This window comes from Lampetra planeri, chromosome 42 (genome assembly GCF_965212315.1).
Source record: "Lampetra planeri chromosome 42, kcLamPlan1.2.h2, whole genome shotgun sequence".
Taxonomy (NCBI): Eukaryota; Metazoa; Chordata; class Hyperoartia; order Petromyzontiformes; family Petromyzontidae; genus Lampetra; species Lampetra planeri.
In genome coordinates this window covers 5,822,287-5,845,892 of record NC_136148.1, presented here as the reverse complement: position 1 = coordinate 5,845,892, position 23,606 = coordinate 5,822,287, and the positions used below count along the sequence as shown (strand labels likewise).

Here is a 23,606-nt window from a genome sequence, read left to right as displayed (position 1 = left end):
ATACGGCAGAGAAATAATTACAACGAATGCTAATGGAGTAAGAGATTGGCATCACTAGCTTGACCCTACCCTCTCTGGCCTGTCACTGTGCAAGACGAGCCAATGTCCTTTGATAAACAATTCAACCTGCAATTGGCTTGGCATTATTCATTTCACTTCTGGTTGTGGCTCATCGCAAAAAGGGGCACGGTAAAAATTGGAAGGCAAAGTGAATTACAACTTAAGTTCCAATAATCCCTGGGGTACCAATCCCAGTCCAGTTTCTCACACCTACACGAAAAAAGAACACTTCATGATATTAATTTAAAGGAGGATTGCCAAAACATGAAAGAGCTCAAGCAGTTAGGAGTGAAAGGCATGGCAATTGGGGGTGAGAGTAAAGTGAAAATATGCATTGTTTACCTCTTTGAAGTCTGTGACACCTTCCAAGCAGTTTCTCCAAGTGTCTGCAATGCTAAAATATTTCAATTTCACAAGCGTGCTGGGTATGAGTCAGCGTTCCACGAAGTGGCAGGCCATTTTTTGAAAAAACATTTTTCTTTAAAAAATATATTGCGGAACTTACCTAGCAAGCAAGTTGTGTAATTAATTACACAGTATAAAAAGTGAGTACATTATAATGGAATGCAGAGCAGAACTGAGATTAATGATTCTCTCTTCCGCCACCCCCCCCCCCCCCCCCATTCTTGCTCAGCTATTCCATGAACGGTCACAACTACATTTAAGAATCATTCAACAATGGTGCTGTTCATAGTGGCCCCTGGTGGCTGGAGTCGCCATATGAACCCGTTACAAATCAGTATTACACATTGCACATCCCTTTTGTCAAGCCACTGGCCAAATAATAGCCTCACCTCCCAGTGCGGCTCACAGTTAGGGGCCAGGGGGGGCAGCAATTTGACCATACTACACTACATTGGCAAATGTGGACTGATGAAGGTGGGGTGCACATCTTTTGGGAGGAATGGTAGTACAGTGCAACGTTGTCCTCCGCTGTACAACAGCATAGAAGCACGGCCCCACTCTCCGCTGCGTACGACTTGAAATTTGAAATGTTTGCACAAACGTGAATCCATTCTATTAAAAAAGGCTTTAGTGTACTCTATCCACATGGAGTAGACTTCTATGGGTCTATCAATTAGATTTAGAATCAAACATCGATTGAGAGCGATTAATGAAAAAAAAGCAGAAAGAACGTTTGTGCGGGAGGCATCTCACCTGTTAAACATGCGGTCTGCGTGGTCAAACTTTCCGTTCTGTAGACACAGCATGTGTTCCGGCGCTGCAGGGAAAATGTTTTAATTCAAAGTGAATATATGAAACAGATTCGCACGCAGGCACAAAGACAGGGCGACTACTGCAGGGATGAACCGGCGAGATGAGATTGTGCATAACGAGATGGAGCCGTATCATTTCAGGATGAGAAATTGTCACGTGTATATCCATTACAAGGAGAAGCTTTATTTAAACTAGAGGAGGAATCCGATGAGCTATGAAGCTTATTTTCACAGAAGTCCAGTCAGGGCAGGTCAGTGAGTTACAACAACAATGCAAACAAAAAATTGCAGCGTGAAAAGGAGTAAGCAAGTCACTAAATATAAATAACGAAAGTATGGAAGTGCGATTTAAAAAAAAAAAAAATTCTAGCTCCAAGTGGATTATCACGTGGAAATTTATAGCAGCCAAATACTCTAAAAACATGTTTCTAAATGTGGAGAGACAAACCGGAGGACCCGGGAGAAAAATTTCACGTGACCACGGGGCGAGATACACACGCAAACTCCAACTATACAGGCGTTCATGTCAAGATCAAACCCACGACCTCCTCCATATCAGGCGAGGTAGTTAACATCGCCACCACATGCAACGTAGCCACCACCGCCTGGCGATGTAACGTGTACTGCTAAAATAACATCTCAGGGATGGGTTAATAAACGAGCAATTGGTTTGTCCAAAAAATGTCCTCCCCCACTTCCGAACGAGAGCTCGAGTGGGAATGCGTTGGAGCCTGGAGTTTCCTGTGCACAGCTCAGAATCTAGTTCACCAACAATGCATGAACCCCCAACGTTCCATTTAACATAACCCCAGATTATGAATAAATAAAAGGAACATTCTGGAATAACTATAGGCGGTATGGGTAGTAGGGGAACGTTTATTGAAATAAATTTTGTTTACTGGACAGCAGGATCCTGTCGCCGCACGGGAAAAACAAAAAAAATGAAATTTAAAAACCAAACACCGACCGACTGCGTTACTCACCCACACGTACAAGGTAGAAGAGAACATAGCCCGGGGATGAGTAGTGGCTGCCGTACAAAAACTTTGGCTCCATGGGCATATCGCGGAATCGTTCCTGCAATGTCAACCAAAAATTATAAATCGATAAAAACACATTTATTTATCGCGCTAATGAGCAGCTGAGCAAGAATTCACAATTCCCCGACCTCCGAGCAATTACAATAATCCTGCAATGTCACGTTGTACGATGCGATGTCACGGACCACCGGGTAAGTTGTGATGTCATGCAGTGTAAGTTGTGATGTCATTGTTCGCAGCGTCGTCAGTCATGTCAGCGGAAGCTGCAATGTCAGGCACGGCAGAGCACACGCTATGAAGTCACGGCGTAGAGAAAGCTGTGATCTCACTGTGCAGTGTACACTGCGACATTAGAGCACACGGTGTAAGGTGTGATGTTATTGCACTCAGAACGATTGGCTATGTACGGCGTGACAAAAGGCAAACCTACATACAATGCTATTCGTGACAACCCTACTTAATAGCAATTATGGGACTTGCGGATGAAGTGGTAGAAGAACCCACATACCTATTCTTGGAATAGGAATTCCTGCAGTCACGAAAAGTTTATCAAGATTTAACCCACATACCATGTAGATTTAAACCCCTGTGGTTGCCATATGTATGTTTGTACTATCAGTCTCATTTGTGGTCTCATGAATGCAATCTGTACTGCTCATCTCATTTGCAGTGTATTATCTCTCCAGTATGTTGTGGCTATATCGTCTTGGGTTGGTCTCAACATCAGGCTACAGACATTCACAAAATCGTTATTAGTAAAAATAAAATTACACACACACACACACACATTCTGACCAGGTACAATTTTATACAGAAACCATATTGCCAAGACATGGTGTCAATACGTAAATTTAATACTACAACATTTGTATTCATATATAACGAAGAAACATTTGAGATTTGCATCTCGCATGTAAAAAAGTGAATTCACACAATAGCAATATTTAGTATTTGGTAAAATAGTAAAGTTTCCAATGGAGGAGGCAGTGGAGAAGCAGTTAACATGTTGTACCACAAACCCCTGGCAAGTTTGATTCCCGGCCACGGATAACATCATCAATAGCGCAAGATCTGAACCAGTCTCAGAGCCTGTATCCCCCTTCATCAACCAGCAGTGATCATCATGGTGACGTATGGCCAAATAATCCCCGTTATCAACATGGCATGGCCTCGCCTTTACCCAGCAACCGATTGACAAAAAGGGATGCACATTATTATGCACAAATGATGACCGACAAAACGGGAGCGATAGAAACTTACCAGCAATCTCTCCAGCCGTTCTAGATTCAGGGCACCAATGGGCTTGCTCAAGTCTCTGTAAAACTCCGGATTGTTCAAGTCTGGAACATTCGCACAGCAGGAAAAAGTATTCATTATAATCTGCACTGTGGTCCTATGGTTAGCGCTGTTGGAGTGACAATTAAACTAAACTAATTTGCCCTGCAGCCTTCTGGTTCTCAACATGAACAATCAAAGTAATTAGGATGGCTCCAATTAGTCTTACGATACTTGTGTTTAAAAATCAGGAAGGTTCTCCGTTTGGTGAAGTTGTCAAATCATCAACGAGCGCTTTGCACGAGGTCATCATCAACCCTGCCGAATTAATGCCTCCCACAACTCAAATCTTTACAGACTTGAAGTGTCTTTCGCTCTCAAATATCCGCATCTCTGCACAATCCAACGCCGCACTGCAAGGCCAGGTTGTGTTTACACGTCTCTTCAATTACCGGCTCCTAGTGCACCTTGTGAGCTGCACTTGTTTTTCCCAAATGCCATTTTAGGAGATGACAATCCCAGTACTGGTCACCTACAAAGCATCTTATCATACATTTCATTCAAGCCTTAACCAAAACGCTGTACTATAGTACATGGTTGGCGAGATGAAACGAGATGAGTGGACGGGATGTGTGCGTAAAATGAGGTGGTGGTGACGATGCGTGGAATAAATCAAGAGGGAAATGAGATGAGTGGAGTTGGGGGACAGGAAAGGCGGCGTCAGTACGAGTGGGGAGGACAACAAGGGGAGAAGGAAGGGTGGAAAATAGAAAAGCCATAATATTAGGTTTTTTGGGTTAGATTGTGTGAATATAAAAGTGTCGTTAAAGCTGGCCACCACCCGACACAGCCAACTAGTAAGGTTTGTCATGTAAACAGAACGTGCCATTTCGTTACTAGTACAGCACACCGGTGTGTTGAAGAGCAAATCCATTTATTTGCATGTACATCAGCCATACGAGAGATGACTTACACTACCATTAATTACAATTAATCTATAATATAATTTTTACCCCAAATTCGTGATGATGCATGGAATGGTAAAGGCATCACACATTCCACACCTGTGGGTAGGGGGAAAAAAAAGATCAAATCGCCCTTCCAACGGCGAGCGACATCGACGGCCTTACCCAGTTCCTGGCTGCTATATTCGTTGAGGACCCATGGGAAGACGGGGTATTGGGACAGGTCGTTGCAGCTGCGGTCGGCAAGGTTGTTGAGGTGCAGCAGGTAGTCGTAGTTGGAGATGAGGCCTCTCTGCCACTGCATCATGAAGCTCTCTGCTGTGTGCTCCACTATGTGGTTGTCTGAAAAGAAAAAGGGGGAGGGGGGGGGGGGAAAGATGTACTTAAAAACGACAGCGCCATTCAGCGCCACTGCGAGGAGGTTGCCGGGTGGGTGAGGTCGAAGCACCAGGCTACCGGCACTGCTCAGTGCCTGCGTTCGACGCCAGGCTTCTGACCGAGATTTAAATGGGGTTCTCAAGAGAGCGAGTTGATGGTCTCAGCCCAGCCACCACTACTGAAAACAAAATGGGAAATACGAGCTAAAAAGTAGGGGCTGTGTGACCTAAATCACCAGCAAATAAAACTAAACTATTTTTATTTCAGGTCGGGAAGGCCCATTGAGATATATAGCTCTTTTTCAGAAGCGACCTGGCCACAAATTATAGCTCAACGAAGTTGGTTTATCATCACGTTGAAATGTATAGCAGCCAAATAATTCTAGATTTGAAGCTTTCGTGACTGCAATGATTCATATTCTTAGGTTTTTTCGGTAAAGTCACGTAGGTAAAAACATTAAAAAAGTAAAATAAAATAAAAAAGAAATTTTATTTTCCGAGACCAAGGTTCTCTGCAAACCTCCTGGCTACCATCAAAGGTTTGTACACGAAGCCATACAAATAAACAAACACAGACATAATTTCAACTGTGATGACGGTTGCAAACTGAGTAATCATTGGAAAGATGTGATTAACCATGCAAAAAAGATTTAACTACACTTATTTGCCAATCTTATTTGACAGACAACCATTACAGTTTTACCATGTTTAGTGGTGGTCTCCTTGTCCCAGGTCGCGTCACAAACCGCACTTCTCCATAACAAAGGCTCAACCTTTGTTATGCAGTCTATTCTTAGTCTTAAGCCTCACTTTACCATATTAATAAAACAGTCCCTCCAGAAAAACGCGGAGTTTTTTGGTGATTGTTGCGGGCAAAAATCGTTGATTATGCGGCACGTTTTCTTAAAAAATGCGATGGAATATGCGGGATATTTATGCAATTTTATGCGATTAAATTGCGGGAACTTGCAAAAATTGCGGGAACTTGCAAAAACTGCGGTTTGATGAAAAAGAGAAAAAAAAGTGATTCCCCCAACACCCTATTCACTAGGCTACTACTTTAATGTAAAGAGTCATTTCTTATTACTTCCTATGATAAGTAAGCATACTACATCACAGAAAGTGCTGGGAATATTTAAGTTCTCATCTTGTTTTATTTCAGACCTTAACAAACAGATGGCTCAAACTTACAAAACATTGAGTCGAACAAGTTCTGTAGCTTTACAAAATGAATATGCTACAACTTCTGTAAAAATGAATAAATAAAATATAAAAAAATAAAATGTGTGCTTCCTGTTTTACAGAGGTAGCTATGCAAAATAATTTGCCCCCACTGTCATGTAACACTGGGGTACTGCTTTGCGCGGTCTTTTGCGCTTATGTTTGTTGGCAAATGAGAAAGATTTGCGGGCTTCATCATGGTTTCATTGGCATCGCGGGGTTTGCAGCTTTTCAATGATGTCGCGTAATGAGTGACGTCACTTTATAACGTTCCCATGGCAACAGGGGAAATGGCTGCGCTTGTGTGAAGTAAATGCAACATTTTTCAACTTTCTGTTAAGATATATGTGACTTTTTGCAACGAAAATGCAGGGATTATGAAATCATGCAAGCCCGCATATTTTGCGCGCGGAAATCTGCAATTTATGCGGCGAAAGTGCGGCGTATTTGAAAAAACGCGCCAAAGTCCGCATAAATATGCGGACTTTGGCTGATTTTGCGTGAAATCTTGCGATCGCATAATCGCGTTTTTCTGGAGGGACTGATAAAAAGTATGCGGCCCTTGCCCCACCACCTTCTCCAACCATTATATAAACGGAGTGGTAGCTCCTGCAATCTCTCATTTACTTGATACAGCTGTCGTGGCTGTGACGGTACCACCTGAAGACGGAAGCTTGTGTTGCCTCCGAAACGTCGTGATTTTTATTTTATTTTACTTTTTTAATGTTTTTACCTACATGACTTTACCGAAAAAACACCTAAGAATATAGCAGCCAAATACTCTAAACGGTTGTTCATTTTAAACATTAAGGGAAAACGGAGAACCCGGGAGAAAAAAAAATCCACGTGAACATGGGGCAAACATGCAAACTCCAAATATACAGCAGGCTTCAGGGTTGGGATCGAACCCACGACCTTCCTGCATACCAGGCGAGGTAGTTAACATCGCGACCACGGCACCCATTCCAAATCATTTCATTCTTGTCATGTCGCAGAAGCAAAGCTGGACTCGAGCCAGGATAGTGCTTGAAAGGGCGACTAGAATATGGGAAAAACATAAAGGGAGGCATCAGACCTATGCGCAGAAGTCTTTTCAGCAAAGGGCAGTGTGGCAAAAAAAATTCAATTAACGTTTCCCTCGTACCCATGTTACCTATAGTTATTCAAACATATCCCTTGTTTATTCATAACCTGGGGGTAATATAAATTGAATGTGGGAGAGTGGAGGGTTAGGAGCTTCCCAGAGAAAAATCCAGGCCAAAACGCATTCACACTCAGAATATTTATACTGGAGGAAGCCGATGGGAGGTATAAAAAAGTATTTTTCATGGATTAATACTCTTAGTTTTTTCGGTAAAGTCACGTAGGTAAAAAATGAAATTAAAATTAATAAAAGTAATAATAGAAATAAAATATTAATTATTACTTTTAAGAGTATGAATCCTTGCAGTCACGAAAGCTTCAAATCTAGAATTTTTCATGGATGTCCAGTAAAAGCTAATGATTCTGGTAGCAAGGTGTCACTCACAAATGGGGGCCAAAATACGTCAGAAAATCCAGGGCTTGTTTCTCAACCCATAACCAAGAAGCTGCAAGCAGTACACTCTACATAACGTGCTCCCAAACCTCACTCATCAGCACGGTAACAGTTAAATAAAAAACGCACAAAACACACCGCACGAGGACGCGATCATCCAGCAGTGGATTAACAAAACGGCTGTATGTGTACAAGCTAAAAGTGCAACGTTGAATCGGTACCAATACCGGTTTGGGCTATAAACCCAGTGCCGCCTGTTCGCCTCAAATCACACCACCCTTTCTGGATCACAGCAGCCTCACTCAACGCCACAATTTAAAAAAATGAAGGCGAAAGATTGAAAAGTCTCGACTGCGACCGACGTATAAAATAAACATCTAGTACAGCGACCTTACCGGTTGAACCTCCCGGTTTCAACCTTCCACGCCGCCAAATGGTCAACCATCAACCGAATCAGGAAAGGAGACTGCCGATGCGGCCGTCCGATGCACAAATGGCGCATCAAAGATTCTGCAGCCTGAGAGTGCGGCGAAGGGATCCCAAAGCATCGACCGCCACATCGTAAATACTCCGCTGCTGCCGCCTTCACTCCTTTAAGAGGAGGAAGGGACGAGATCCACTCTGGATCTGAACAGACAATTGAGGATAACAAATCTAAAATTAGATCTTGAAATTTGCTGCTATTAATTCATACGAAAGGTACCAATGGTGCCCATAACTGGAGGAATGCGAGCACGCGTCCCAATTTATTTACAGATTTAAGTAAAGAATTATAGCAGCAGCATTTTATACATATTTTTGCCACGACAAGACCATTGGAAATATTCCATAAGAGCCTTGCAATAATCCACTCTAGATTATATTAAAAAAAAAATGCTGACCAACTTCTTGGCATCAGAAGAAGAGAGACCAGAGCTTAGTAATTTTACGGAGGTCACCACCCCACTGTGTGCATTGGTCATCGCATTTCACTATAAAATATATGGAACTTCACAGCTACAAGTCACCACATTGCTTCATTCTTGACACAAGTGGATCCACAATTGAAACACTTCATTATCAAAGTGGTTAAAAATGGCATAAAATCCAGCACAAACCCAAACCGTTCCAACAAAATCACGTGGAAACGATTTTCATGGCCAACTACAAGCAGCACTTGCCACTGGGAACAAAAACAAATGCTGGTCTAGGCTTACACATTATTAATAAAATAACTCTCTCGCGCTTAGTGTCTGGAATAAATTCCAAAGCTTTAAGCAAGCAAATTCCTGAATCGTGGTGAAATTATTAAAACACCGAGACCTCCTTTACCAGTGGCAAAATATAGTAATAGGTTTTTACCCTTTCAACTGGTATAAAAACTGACACCTTTATACAAGGCATCATGTTTGCAATAACCACAACACAAGCAGTCAAAATGCAAACAAAAATAAACAACTCTGATGATGATAATGATATGCACTATCCTTGAAGTTGATTGGTCCACACCCGAGACAGCTTTTCTTAGAGCCTAGTCTCCATTGGTGTTGGACCAGATGACGCCAACTTCAAGGACAGTGCATATCATTATCATCATCAGAGTTGTTTCTTTTTGTTTGCATTTTGACTGCTTGTGTTGTGGTTATTGCAAACATGATGCCTTGTATAAAAGGTGTCAGTTTTTGTACCATTTGAAAGGGTAAAAACCTATTACTACTGAAAATAAAACACTTTGCTGTACCTACAAACTAAGAACACGACTCTGCAGCAGACCCATAAGTGCCAAGGCAGACTTCATGCGATGCAATATCAATATTACGCACCCATGTGCAGGTAACCAGTGAAGGCCACCACCACATCAACAAGCGTAGAGATGACACGTGAACTATCGAGCCGAGCAAAGGCTGTGTGCAATGAGGAAGCAACGTGACAATAAACGTATTCCAGCCAACCTTTATACTGCAGGTTATACAATTACAACTCGAAAATTGTTTAGTTGGGGAAACGCTTTACATTCTAATTCATCCAAGTGGAACTGAAAGCGATATTTGGCAGTAGTTGGCACAGGACAGGGAAGTTGTGCCAATAATTCAGAATACAAATTAACAAATAAAGTGGTTTCCGCTTCAACATGTGTCGAGCCGTGATCATCTGCAGTGTAAATTCCATATTCTTATGGCAAGGGCCAGTCTACCCATTTGAAAAAAAAACTTGAGTTAATGCGACATTATATATAGGCGGCAAGAAAATTTTATCGAGTTGACCAACCTCGACCTGGATTTAAACTCTTGATTATTTTGATTGGGAGCTGCTCGCTCGGACCATGCCCGGCTGCCCACGATTTGGAATGAGTATTGCCTTCCTTATCTTTCCATTCGTACCATACCAGGTGTGTGAATTATAAAGAATGGCCATAAATACAATCTAGATTGTCAAAGATGAATGAAAAAAAAAATAAAAAACTTAGACCAAGTGAAACCGGGATTCAAACTCAGCATGTCAGCGGTCCCGGATCGTGTTCACACAGTATTAGTCCACTAGGTTGCCAGCCACTTAAACCTTTCTCGTCCTGAAACGTCTGCAAGTTGCAGGGTGGGGTCCCATTCACCTCTGAATCTCAGAACGCTCAAGCAGCGCGGCGTTACATTTTATTTAGAGGCAAGCGTAGCGACATGATCACCCCACTCTATGATAGTTGGCGTTAACCTGTACCACACGCCTTCCGCACGGCCTTGTGGGAGCCTCGGTACCGATAAAGTTTGATGTACACGTACGTCATCGGAAAGGGTACACACGTTCCTTCGGAGTGGGCAGGTAGGAACTTGGTTGGACAGCGCATTCGTGCGATCCGTGTCACGCGGCGCAAGCTGTGTGGGGCGGCGCGTCACGTGGTGCAGAGCCCGCCCGAAGCGCTCTATGAAATACAACTCGAGGGCGTGGCTATGCACGACAGACAGACAATCCCTAGTGAGCAGTGTGGAACTATTGTTCCTTCCTGTATAAGTTACAGTTCTTTATCAATCCACTGCCGAAATGTAGATTCCTCCCACACTGTCACTCATTGGGGGGGGGGGGGTGGCCATACCTGCCTGTGGGGTGGTCAGTGTCGGTCAGTAAAGGGGCCTGGTTGATGGTGCAATTAACGACATCTAAAATGTGCTCACCGTTCAACAACTTACCAAGCTGGGAAGCGATGTAAAAGTAGACTTCATCCCGGTCGTTGCTGTGGTAGAACTTTAAGTAGATGTCGGAGCAAAAATCCTTCTCCGTGCAAAACACCTCGAGTCCCTGCGGGCCCAATGAGAGAATAGGTAAAAATGCGTAGGCTTCAGACAACGAAAGTCACACAATGTCATTAACGAAAAGCACATTCAATCCATAACTCCGAATGTCTATTAGGCAAATGTAATATCTGCTGGGCAATTGTGGAAATCCTGAACACGGCTGGCAATGCTCAGAGCCGACGCAAGTTGAGCATGGCTTTTTGAGCCAAACTCATCTGAGACGGCGCAAAATTTGAGTCAAGCCGCAACTAAAAAAAAAACACACAATGCATGCACTATTATGATTCGGTAAGCAGTTAAATATTTTGTACACGTACGGCACTTTGTCAATCCACTGCCACGTGACAGGGAAATTAAAAACTTCAACATTCTCAAAAGCTGGTATGTGATGGGTTTTTTTAAATGGGGCCAATCATTGAGCCGAAACCATCAACTCACCAAATGGTTTAATAAACAGGCAGTTGAAACCCAGCATATCAAATGGTGCCAGCTCAACACTCGGATCCTCAAGCCCATCTCTCCATTTCTCATCTTTAACACTGCACGGCAGAGGTCACAATCGGGTACCCGATACCCGGCCGGGTACCCGTTTGCGACCCTGGTGTGGCCGGGCACAGGTAGGCTGTGAGTCACTGGTGAGTCTCCGTTTGTCACTCATTTCCCAACGTCTTGTCTCTTCTCACAATTCACGTTCCTAGAATCAATCCACCCGCGCCTGCAACATGGCTTCATCCCAGAGGTCGCAATCGGGTACCCGTACCCTACCCGATACCCGGCCGGGTACGGGTAGCCGGGTATCGGGTAGGGTACCCGTTTGCGACCCTGGTGCGGCCGGGTAAGGGTAAGGAATCAAAATCCGTTTGCGACCTCTGCTGCATGGTGATATTACCATAAAGCAAGATCAAGGTTGAACTCTTGAGCAAATCTCAACGTTAAAACGAATTCACCAGCTGAACGGAACAACCTCAAGGACAAATTGTGCGCCTTTGCCTGGTGGGCTCATGCAAACAAAACATTCAAATATCCTAAGCGGGGGAAATAAGCGAAGGACACCATTATTTTTCCTGCCAATCAGACCTCACCCGGCTCGTCTGCTGTTGGACGAAGTCTGCAGGGTAGCAGCCTATTGATCGAAACGAGTCCAATTACCTCCATGGCTTGTTTTACCCAAGGTGCTGACGCGTCTCAATTTTCAAAAGTAACCTTTAAAAAAAAGTTCACGTCATTCCATTTTTACTGCAACAATAACATCGTTGGCAGCCAGCGCTGTTGGCTGAATGCACAATAAGCAGCGAAGGTTTACGATCTTAAAGAAAAAAAAAAAGGAGCTAATCGCTAAGTTGTTTTCTCAGCGGTAGAAAAATCTATGCTTACCACAGGCCTCAACCCGTGTCGCCGCTTGAAGATTCTCCGTATTTCCTTGAGTTTAATCTTCAAGACAGGGTCCTGCGGGTATAAGGCACACCAGCGAGAGTTGTGCGATTTAATACAAAGCAACGTCAAAGGTGGCGGGGGGTGCAGTGGTAATGAGAGTGGTTAGCGCGTTCCATTACAAACCCGGTAACATTTTTTTTACAAGACTGTGAATTCATCTTTAACCGAGATGTAATGTTGAACTTCTTTCGCACTGTACATAGCCAACCATGCCAAATCGGAGGTGCGGGGAAGAACAAACTAAAACACAAAGAGCAGCACTAAAGAATTTCGTTTTCAATCTAGACGAGTGCACAGCTTCAGTGGTTCCCTAATATCGGAAGGGCATTCCACGTGGACACAGAAGCACATTGAAACGCACCATGTGGTTAGCGTCTTCATTTGACGGTTCGCCAAAAGCCGCTGCGAGGATGACGTACCCATGGCATTCAGATCTCACGTGAAAAAAATTAACCCGTAAAAACAAAGTTTTTCACTATAAATCCTTTGTATGCGTGGCATCGGTTTTATTTTAGTATTCATTTCTGTTTTTCTTGAGTAGGAGTTTCATTTTTATCACATTGGTATTTTAAATTAAATATAAGGAAAGTCGTATATAAGGATTATAAGGTTCAGTTTTTGTATGATTGTTTATATTGTACATTTTTGTTGTTTTCTTTAATAATTTTCTGCGTTTAGGAAAATATATGATTGTGTTAGTGAAATTTTTTTTCTTCCTAAAAAGTGGAAAATTTTGGAATTTTTTTTCACGAAAATAAATTGTCACGCACAACGAGTCTGTGTGCAAAATGTCAGCTCGATTGGATCACGGGAAGTGGGTTAAAAAACGACCGTAAGATTTGCACGGTCGTAAGCGCACAAGCAAGCAAGCGAACTTAATATAAAGGATTTAAAAATGGGGTGTTGGTAATGTTGGCAGCTTCTTAACCAAGACTCTGGCAGCATGACCACGTAAACCTACGCAGCCGTATCATCACGAGCCAGCCAGTGAGAGCGAACCCGCGGGTCTCACCGGGAAGGAGTTGAGTGGCTGAAAGAAGAGGTGGTACTCCGTCACACACACGTGCCCGGGGTTTGTGACCAGCGCCGTCACCATCTCAGCCGCCCTCTCCACGCACGCCGTCTCGTCCGCAAAGTCCAGCCTCCAGAGCACAGAACAAAAAGGGCAACCGCCAAGATAAGACAAAGATCGCCTGTATAGCCTTAACAGACTTTTGGGGGAAAGTGCTGTTAGCGAGCACCTATGAAGGCCGGCACGGTACACGAGGTCGTGGGTGGACAGCACCATGCCTGGCTGCCTTCGTCTCCCGAGTGGCAATGTTTAAACATCACACCAGGTACTCAGTTCAGGCCGAGTCGACCTAGGGAAGTAGGTAGGTCCAGTTCAGATAATTGTCATTGTTAGCTGTAAGTGTGCCAAATGCTACACCACCATCCCCATACAAACGGCCAAGACGCACACAAAACACGTGTGTTAGTCAGTGACATGGGTCTAAAACTGAGATAGGGGAAGGGATATGAGTTGTGGTGAAAATATGAAACGCTTAAATTATTAAATATATTTTTTTACAATTTAATTCAAAATCGGTCGGAGTCTTATGATGGCGGACACTGGGCATGTGGCCCCCAAAATATGGGGAACTAGCAGTAGTGCATGGCTCAATTCCAAACAAGCACGAACTATTAAAGAAACACCTAGGAGTTCAAAAGAGAATACTTATTCAAATAGAAAGAAAACAAAAACAAAAAAATCACCTCGTTTTGTTGAATGAAGCCCTGGCAAGTCTTGATTGCAATATAGCCGTGATCTAAATAAAGGCAGGCAACAGATTATGGTCTTCAAATAGTAAAATCAGTTTAAATATACGACGACCAATTGTGTTTCCAAAATGCTGGACTATTGCAGGTATGTAAACAATGCAAAATTACCGATCGAATCGATTATTTTACTCACAGGACATGCACTGAATGCATGTCATTTCTAAAATCGTGAATATATTACGATGTTTCCGTGACGCTCATAACAAAAAGCCTGAACGTGGCAGTACAAATGCAACCATCAGAACAAACCAGACATTAAAAAAAACATACATTAGCGAGACGATGGTACGAAAAAGACACTGACAGCATAAACGAGACAATGAAAACGAGATTGTAGATTTGACACCAAAAATCACGAAACAAACGAAAAGGAACAGCGAAGGTATGAACAGAATCAAGACAAGATAAACGTGGCAAATAATTATAGTAAAAAAATCGGGAATCTTTTAGACTTAAGATACAGAATTGTTACGATCCATCCGATCAGACATTGAATTGTTTATACAAGGGCAGTTCTACAAATTGGGCAGCTTCAGTCAAAATCTCATAATCGTACTAATAATTAAAAACTTGGGGTGACATTTTAGAAGTTAATTATCAAGTGTTAGCAAATAGGGTTTGTTTTATGAAATAGGTGAATGGTTAGACACATTTACCAAGTGGATTGCACCGTCGCCATCCCAACATGGATACAAAGTACTTCCGTCACAGTACGCATGGCGCCATGGTGTCGTGGGATGTTCTCACAGACCAAAAGTTCTAATTGGTTCGAAATAAAGCCACTACACGACAATGCTAAATTATTAAAATTACAGCTTTACAAAAAAGTATCTGGAATGTCAGACTAAAACCGTGGAACTCCAATTGACTGCAAGAACAAAAACTAGTCGATCTAAATTAAGTCAGGGATACAAATGTGAGAATGCAAATGTAGTAATTTGTTACAGGAAGCGTGCAACATGTGTGTGCACGGAAAGTTGTATTATTGGAAAGGGAAGTTACCATTGCGGCTTGATCTCCAAGCTTTTCCAACTGTGATGCTCTGTGCAGCTGCAAGCAAGGAAACAAAACTCCTAACGTTAAATTTAAATGTTAACCCCAACCATCCCCACCCACCAAATGAAAACCATTCCACGAGAGACGAAGAGATCGCGGTTTTTCGGATCGTGCCGCGGCATGTTGTCCAGCAACATGTAAGAACAGTTTCCAACGCCGCACGCGCTGTGAGACTCTTCAGAAAAAGAATTAAAAATTCAGTTCTCCTGGACAGCTTCAGTCAAAGCTACGCAATTTTTTTTTAGCTCCCAAAGAAGAAGCTTCCAGCGCAGGCATCATACCCAGTAACACACGGTACAACCACGAAATCACATCGGAGAACCACAGCACAAAATCGTAAAAACCCTACGCGATACATTTGTATATATGTAGTTGAACTTCTTTCGCACCGTATGTAACCAACCATGCTCATCGCAGGTGTGGGGGAAGCACAACATATTTAAAACGCATTGTAAAAACGCACAAGACAGCATGCAAGTGTTTACGGATAATTGCGTATGAAAAATTTACTCCGTGAAAAAAAAGTGTTCAAGCATGAATGTCACAGTTTTAGGACATGAAGCAAAAGCTGATCGAGTCGGTTTTGGCAAACAATTGGAGAATTGGTTTTCTTCTAAAAGATGAATTACTTAATAAGTGCATGTTCATTCCTCGACATAACAAGCCAATGCAAGTATGATAATAATGCTGGTTTATTACCTCATGAATCTCATGTATTCTACAGCACGTTTGGAACTAATAAACATTAATTTTCTTTGGACCATGTTTGCTGGTTTAGAGAGTCAACGTCGCCTTGTTACAATATCAGATAAGACTACTGAATTACAGCATCGCATGACTACGAGTGAAGCTAACAACGGAGGGAGATCTTCACCAAGCAGTGCATAATGGCTGACGAAGATAACTGTAGTACAGATAGTCCAAGTTACGATGGTCCGACTTACGATATTTAGATCTTACGATGGCGATACGACAAAAATTTTAAATATTTTAAATTTCGCGCGGCAGGCAAACGCAGCAGCGTACGAGGTACAATACTGTACGTTGGGACGCTGCCAGGATGTACGCATCTCCCGCCTTGTGTGATGCCTCACTCTCACCAGCGGTTGACGGAATCAAGTTGTCTCGGTGTTAGCGCGTGTATTATTCTCGCCTGGGTAGGCTAGGCCATCTTCGACTTACGATATTTTAGACTTATGATGGGGTCGTCGTAACACATCTCCATCGTAAGTAGAGGACTACCTGTACAATGTTCGCATTCCGCTTATATATCCAGGCAATCGTCACCGAGACGCGACTCTTTTTCAGGGAGGGTCCTGCCAAGTTTACAGGAGGGGACAATGTTGCCACGGTGTGTCATTTGCAGGTAACATTTCAGCTTCGGGATCGACCAATACCAGTTACAACACATGGTTATTTTTAGCTTTGGTTAACGATCGACCCAATTGTGCGTTTGCAACCAAAAAGAAAATCATGGCCCTTGAGCAATAAAAAAAGTCCTTTTGGGCAGTATGCCAATACTTACGTTCCAAGCCTCTCTTCCCTCATTTCGCTGGAGTTACTGCCATCGTGGAGTAGGGCTCAAGGTTTAACCGACCGATAATTAATTAAAAACAGATGCTTATGATAAGGATGACTTAGTTCAGATAAAGGTCCCGACAGTGGGTGGCTCACCTGATGGATGGTGTGCAATATATCCTCGGGGTCTCCATGTTCAAAATGAAACTCATACTCTTGGCTTCCCTATGAGAGTGAGAGCAAGAATAAAACAAAAATATTGCACTATCATTTTACAACCCAGAATAATCATACCATATTCTCTGGATCATAAGGACGCACTCTTTAATTTGTCCTTCCCCCACAACTCTGATTAGCATGGTAGGCTAAATGCGGTGCGAAAGAAGTTCACACAGACACCCTTCCTCCTCCACCCCCAAGGCATTTAAAAGTAAAAGTTGGAGTGTGCATTCTAATCCCAGTAGGTATACGTGCGTGAGAACAGAATTTTTTTATATAACTTTGACACCCAGGTCACAAATTTGGGTGCGTCTTACTTTCCAGAGTGTTAAAAATCTTAAGAACAAGGCAACCATAAATCCTTAAGTGTTATTGTTTGTATCACCATCCTACAATAAAACTCATCAGTACGTTTTTCGGAGACTGTGTATCCCCCAAATGCAAATCAAGCTCTCACGTTGAAAAAAATTGTGTCAAGATAATGTGGGTAATAGAAAACGCCAGGGAAACTTTACGTTTCTCACATCTTTATTCATTCGGCAAAACAAGGTTGCAACTGTCAACCCCACAGAATAAGTGTGATGGGAAGAGTTTAAGGGTTCATAAAAACCTATTAAGAAGATTAGCAGAAACATGTTCTGCTCGTTTTTTTTATTTAACAAGGTTACAGGTTATATATTGTACATGGCACATCAACAAAAGCGGAGTCCTTTCTCCACGATGTTGGATGGATACGACTCAAGTGTTGTGTCTGACAGACACTCATACAAAATCAATCTCTTAGAATTTAATGCAGATGGCTACAATTGTATCCGGGTGCTATTTCTCATTATTGCTACCGTGACACTTTTTTATTGAACAGTAATGAATCTGAATTAAAATGGTTATATAGGTGACCTTGCCCTAAAAATATTATCAAGGACCCATGTAAAGTTCAGGAAAAAATTAATAACCTATATATTAGAAAGACAATTTTAAAAGAACCGTGTCACTATAAAAAAAAAAATTTATATGCAAATGAGACGAGCGTTTCCAAATAGCATGGGTTTTCTACAAAAACCTCTTCACAGGATATCAGATTACACGTGTCACATCCACTTTCCCCAACTCTTATTCCCAGTGCCTAAATTGATCAATCATGCTCAGAACATGAATTTCTGTGTCATTCAATCTCAGGAACCATATTTCCTCAACCTATTACACATAAAACACACCATCCAGCACCACACTGCGTAGGTTCTTTCCATTGTGTTATTTAGCACTCCTATGCGTGGTTGGATTGCATACGTATCTATGAACTTGTTGTGCACCGGACATAGCCAACGGTGCTATTCGGAGGTGCGAGGAAAGGACAAACACAATAAGGCAGTTCTAAAATAATTTAGTTTTCAATCTAGAGGATTTAAAAGTGCATAGATTCACAGTTGCTTCCTAATATCGGAAGAACGTTCCAGACGGCCGCAGAAGCACATCTGAAAGCACACGATGCAGTGACCGTCTTTGTTCGATGGTTCGCAAGAAGCCACGAGGATGACCGGAGTTTGCGCGATGGTTTATGCCCCTTGACGAGATCAGCAAGGTATTGTGGTACCACGCAATTTGTCGGCAGAAATTCAAACTAATTCTTCCACGTGCCGAGGGCTTATTCAGGTACCAACCTTAAATTCAGTTCCTGAAGTTCCCACCACATGGGGAAAAAAAAAACGGTCGGACATCGTGCCGTGTGTTTTCGGTACGACCCGAAAAAACGTGGCAGAACTATCTGCCATTCAACGTTATAGGATTCTCCAGCAGTTGTTTTTATTATCTACCAGCCACCCAAAAATAATGCATCCACTACATTTGGGTTATGCCCCGCACTGTTAAAGACATGAACGTAATAGAATTATTGGCAGAGGCAACTTATTGAAGACGTGTGGTCTTCAACAAGTTGTCTTTTCAACATTGTAATGTGCGATCAACATTATAATTTTGTTTGAAATATAAATTAGTCCATTTGGTAATACTCCTTTGATTATTGAAGGATAGGGCAAGTACTCACTCAATAGCTACTATTAGCGTAACTATTCATATGCCAATTTAAAAACGGTTTATGAGAAAACTTACACAATTCTCATATGGAGGCCCCATGGTGTTAAGTGCAGGCTCCAAAAATCTTATCAACTATATCGCTAATATTGATATTTTTAGGCAGTGTTTTGCTAAATGTGGAGTTTTCCTTTTCCCAACCATGCGACTGTTACTATACAAGGGTGATGATTCACCAACCTTGTACCGACCAAAATAAGTGAAAGGTCTGGTTAAATATTCAGTCGGAGGTTATATTTTGATGCCCGATTAAAGCACATATCCCACAATAAACCCACACATGGCAAATTGTTGGGGTTAGCCACCAACACTGGGAAGTTTGTTAAATTTCACAGGTGTAGAGAACAACAGAACGAAGCTCAATGTAATTTTTGGTGGCATGGTTATCAGGATAGAAAGCACCAAACCGTGAGTAACACTTGTGTTATATTTATCTTAATCAAATTAAATTTGAAGCCCATTACCAGCACCGAAAGACCCACCGGTTAAGAAGAAAATTGAATAGCCATCATAATCCACATGAAATGTGAATATATTCACACGTAATCATTTAATTCCAATTACACTGTTACGAGTTTAAATAATTTAGAACTCTCACAATTAGCAGGGCTCCAGTGCGATGGAGAATGGAGCCAAAAAGATACCATCGCTAAAAATAATTTCAGAAGAAAGCTTCAGTAGCTTATTCATCCACACAAGGGGCACAAACTTAAAAAAAAAACCACCTGCATTAAATAGAGCACATTAATGCAAAAAAAAATATCACATTATGATTTGTGTGTTTATTGGTGACCAAGCCAAGACCATCAACTATCTACACTTTAAAACTCGGTTCAATGGTAGTTGGTAGCCCAGATTCAAATACAGGGGTTCTCAGAATTGCCTGCATAGTGCTCCGGACACGTGGCATGTCTGGAAGTGAAAGTGTGCACAGTCAAATGCAAAAAATAGAATAAATTCCCCCTTACTCACACGGCTTGATATGTATGGTGCAATTTCATTTCCTTTCTTGATTTCCAAGACCTGAGAGCATGGGGGGAAAAATAAAAAATTCCAACCATAAAGAGCTCCTGCTCAAGAGATAAAAAAAAACTCACACTCTGGCTTCTCCATGTGCTCTGAAGAGCCACTGCGCATTGCATCCTCTCCTTGCACAAGGCAGTGTTGACAAATGCGCTGGATAGTTTTGCTGTTTATGCACCACTACAAACGCAGCAGTATCAAATAATTTGTTGCGTACAGGAGGATGATGCGTGACCATTGGGGTGGATTTAGGAATTTTAGAAACTGAAAAGCTCGTGCAGTTACACATGTCACCGTATGCAACACGTATGTGATCGTGCTCGCAAATTTGCCATAAATTTTGCGACGGATTACGATTCCGAGGCACGTGTCATTCCACGGCTGGACGAAAGCCTCGCACATTGCCATGGCGGTCGTGGGGATTATTTGACCACACTTGTCATCATGCTGCTGCTCGGGGGCAGGTTTGGTGAATGGATAGCGCATGGATGGTTCAGACATAAAACACCATCGATGCTAGCCGTGGCCAGGGATCAGCCTCGGGTCACTGGGTTTAAAAGCAGTGGTGTGCGCAAACCTGTGCGCCATCACTTCCCCGTGAAATGTTAAATGGAGGTTTTTATTATCATCTGAAAGTGATAGCGCAACTACTTCATAAGCAAATAACCACATAAGTGATGAAACGAGAAGTAAAAACATCATTACCTGCTTACAAACCAATCCACAGCCAGATCCTTTCGGTCTGAAATGTAGGGGAAACAAAACACGCTTTAAGACGATTAAGATTTACACTGTTAGCAACAGTACAATCACTATGTTTGCTTAAAATATATATATATAAAAATGTTGGCACAATAACCGACAAAAAAGCATCACCGATTATACGAACAAAGCCCACAGCTGTATGCAGTAGGAAATGACAACGTCCATACGAGCCATAAGCGGTCAAATCAATTCCCCAAGAGTCACATGCTTAGGGTGCTAGGATAGATCCTATCACATTAATATCCCTGGGTCGTAAAAGGGTACACGTGCAGCGCTGCAACTGCTTGCTCAGCCTCCATCTTAGTGGAAGCAACTAGACCAGCTCTTGAAAACCTTTCGAGAGTATTTGGCCTACTCTTCCATACTGGCCAGACAACTTGGGGGGGGGGGGGGGGGGGCAGATCTGAACCCACAATTTATCCCACCAACACAAAACCTACCGATGGACTATTTTCAGTGGACCTCACATACACGGCTAAGTGGATGGAGGCAGTGGGGAGGGAGATTTAAGAAACTTGCCCCATTGTATCAACAGCAAAGCCAGGAAGTCTAATCAAACTGGCAATCTTTGGAATGCAAGTCCTAAAGTCAAGTCGTGCAAATCGTACATTAAAATGGTGTGGTGCCAAAAACAAAAGCTGCTTCTACGAGCTTAATTAACGTTTCACCGCACATATGTAACAATGAACACGACTGGTAGTAATCGTGAAGCGTCAATATTGGATTGAATCGTTGCCTTGACCAAGCTGGCATTTAGTAGTGCCAAATCGGCAGGAATTCATGTACTTGTATATTTACTTTATTTTATAATATTTCGTGACTTGCTTAGGTTTTTCCTTCACTTTGCACTCCTATCGTGTGCCGTGTATCCTTTGTTGTTGCAACTCGCTGACCTCATGCCCCTACTGGACATCTGTAAAAGAAAAAAGCTTCATAGCTCAGATTCCTCCAGGATAAACAATCGGATTCAAGAAATCGATTATTTCCTTTAGCAATGTGGCATGTGTAGAAGCTAGGTGGCTGCAGAGTTTACATTAACCAATTAGATACACCCAATGTAGTAAAAATAACTAATAACTTACAGCCCTTTAACAATCCACTGCTGGAGGAAGACCTCCTCCATGCTAGTCATAGTGTGGTGTAGAATAGTTACCCAATCCCCTGACACATGCAAGGTGAAGGTGGGTAGTGCCCAGCAAAAGCCATATTGTACTGTACTCGTATACTTCCACAACTATGCCCCGTGCCTTCATTAACCTGCACTGAGCGGCGTGGTAAAGTATGGTCAAATAAGCCTTAACCCGCACTGGCATGGCTCGGCCCTCATCCAGCAGCGGATTGACAAAAGTGTTGTCCATGTGGACGTATTTTTATGCACTTCTTGCAGCTAAAGAGTTATTGGGATGGGAAAAAATACGGGTAAATAGGACCCACAGGACATAGCAAGCACCCACCCACCTCGGCATGAATAAGAGGAGTTGCATTGTAAATCACGGGCTTTGGTAAGGAAAGTACACTTGGCATCGAGAACAGGAAACTGAATGTATTTTCAAAATCATATATTGATAGATAGCACAACAACTCACTCATCAAATGGATTCAAGGTATTTACAAAGCCAATTTCTTCAATCTTGGTGCAGTCCTTTATGGAAAACTGAAAAACAATTACATTAGCACAATGTCACATACTACTCTGCTATTACTATACCAAAACCACAATGTTACGTAATTGGTCGCAAATAAAGTAAAATTATTACGAGTTAAATTAAAACTTGATGCTTACCTTAATTATGGGCTCTTTAATGCTCTCTGGCTCAAACACCAAGGACTTGGAGCAAATCTTAAATGAACCTTTCACTTTTCTGGGGAAAAAAAAAATGTTGCAAATACAAAAACAAATCTTCATTAGTTATTGCAAGAAAAGGGCAACTTGAGACCTATTTGGGCTCCACACACAGCAATTAACCAGATACACAGCCTGTGAATTATTAAAACACCTCTTTCAAAAGGATCTGTTTATTGGTTGTGGTGGAATGGTGTGTTTATGTGAAATGATTAATACCAGGTGTGTAAATCTACCCACCAGCAATTATGATATTTCATGGATTGAAAAATCTATTCATTTCGTTTACTTATTTAGCATCCCATTTGTAACGCGACTTTATATTTTTCTCAGTTTTTTCAGCTTTTTTTTCCCCCCAATCCCTTGAAGTAAAATGTAACGTCAGAAAATCATCCTCAGCCACAATCTATCGAATAATGGATAAAGGCCCCCCCCCCCCCCCCAAACCGTCACCATCTCTCACGGCTCGCGATACCACGACCCGCTGTCAGTCCTGCACATGAGCACATTTGATCGGTTCATCTAAAAAAGGCAGTTATTGAAGGCATACCGGGATCAATACAATGAAATCAAGCGGTGGACAAAAACAAGTTGGAGTGCTTTTGGAAAACTGAACTTAATAATAAATGAAAGGCAACATTCAAGTACTTCGCACATATTACCTAAATTTCAAATCATTACCATATTATTTGGCATACAATTTGCATACATCATACATTTAAAAAAATGCAAACACCGAATTCGTTGCATATACAGGTGAAAGCAACCATAATAATAATAATTGAATGGACGTGTTGTCACATGCTTAAAAGACCTGGGGCTACAAATCCTTAAGTGCAAGGGAACATGCACGGTAATGGGCTCGAGCGAAGTGCCTTGGGGCA

At 42.2% G+C, this 23,606-nt stretch overlaps 1 protein-coding gene across 1 annotated transcript in view; it reads right to left on the bottom strand.

The window, feature by feature from the left end:
* NSMAF (neutral sphingomyelinase activation associated factor) overlaps positions 1–23,606 on the bottom strand; it is a 60,908-nt gene that overhangs the window by 30,536 nt on the left and 6,766 nt on the right. Inside the window, exons 3-17 of the mRNA XM_078613817.1 lie at positions 22,663–22,741; positions 22,466–22,533; positions 20,820–20,856; positions 20,064–20,114; positions 16,941–17,009; positions 15,213–15,260; positions 14,145–14,197; positions 13,402–13,531; positions 12,330–12,401; positions 10,851–10,959; positions 4,723–4,899; positions 3,578–3,657; positions 2,261–2,354; positions 1,219–1,282; positions 403–454 (exon numbers count right to left, since the gene is read on the bottom strand). Coding sequence (XP_078469943.1) covers positions 403–454; positions 1,219–1,282; positions 2,261–2,354; positions 3,578–3,657; positions 4,723–4,899; positions 10,851–10,959; positions 12,330–12,401; positions 13,402–13,531; positions 14,145–14,197; positions 15,213–15,260; positions 16,941–17,009; positions 20,064–20,114; positions 20,820–20,856; positions 22,466–22,533; positions 22,663–22,741 — 1,183 coding nt within the window. The remainder of the gene's footprint in view (positions 1–402; positions 455–1,218; positions 1,283–2,260; positions 2,355–3,577; positions 3,658–4,722; positions 4,900–10,850; positions 10,960–12,329; positions 12,402–13,401; positions 13,532–14,144; positions 14,198–15,212; positions 15,261–16,940; positions 17,010–20,063; positions 20,115–20,819; positions 20,857–22,465; positions 22,534–22,662; positions 22,742–23,606) is intronic.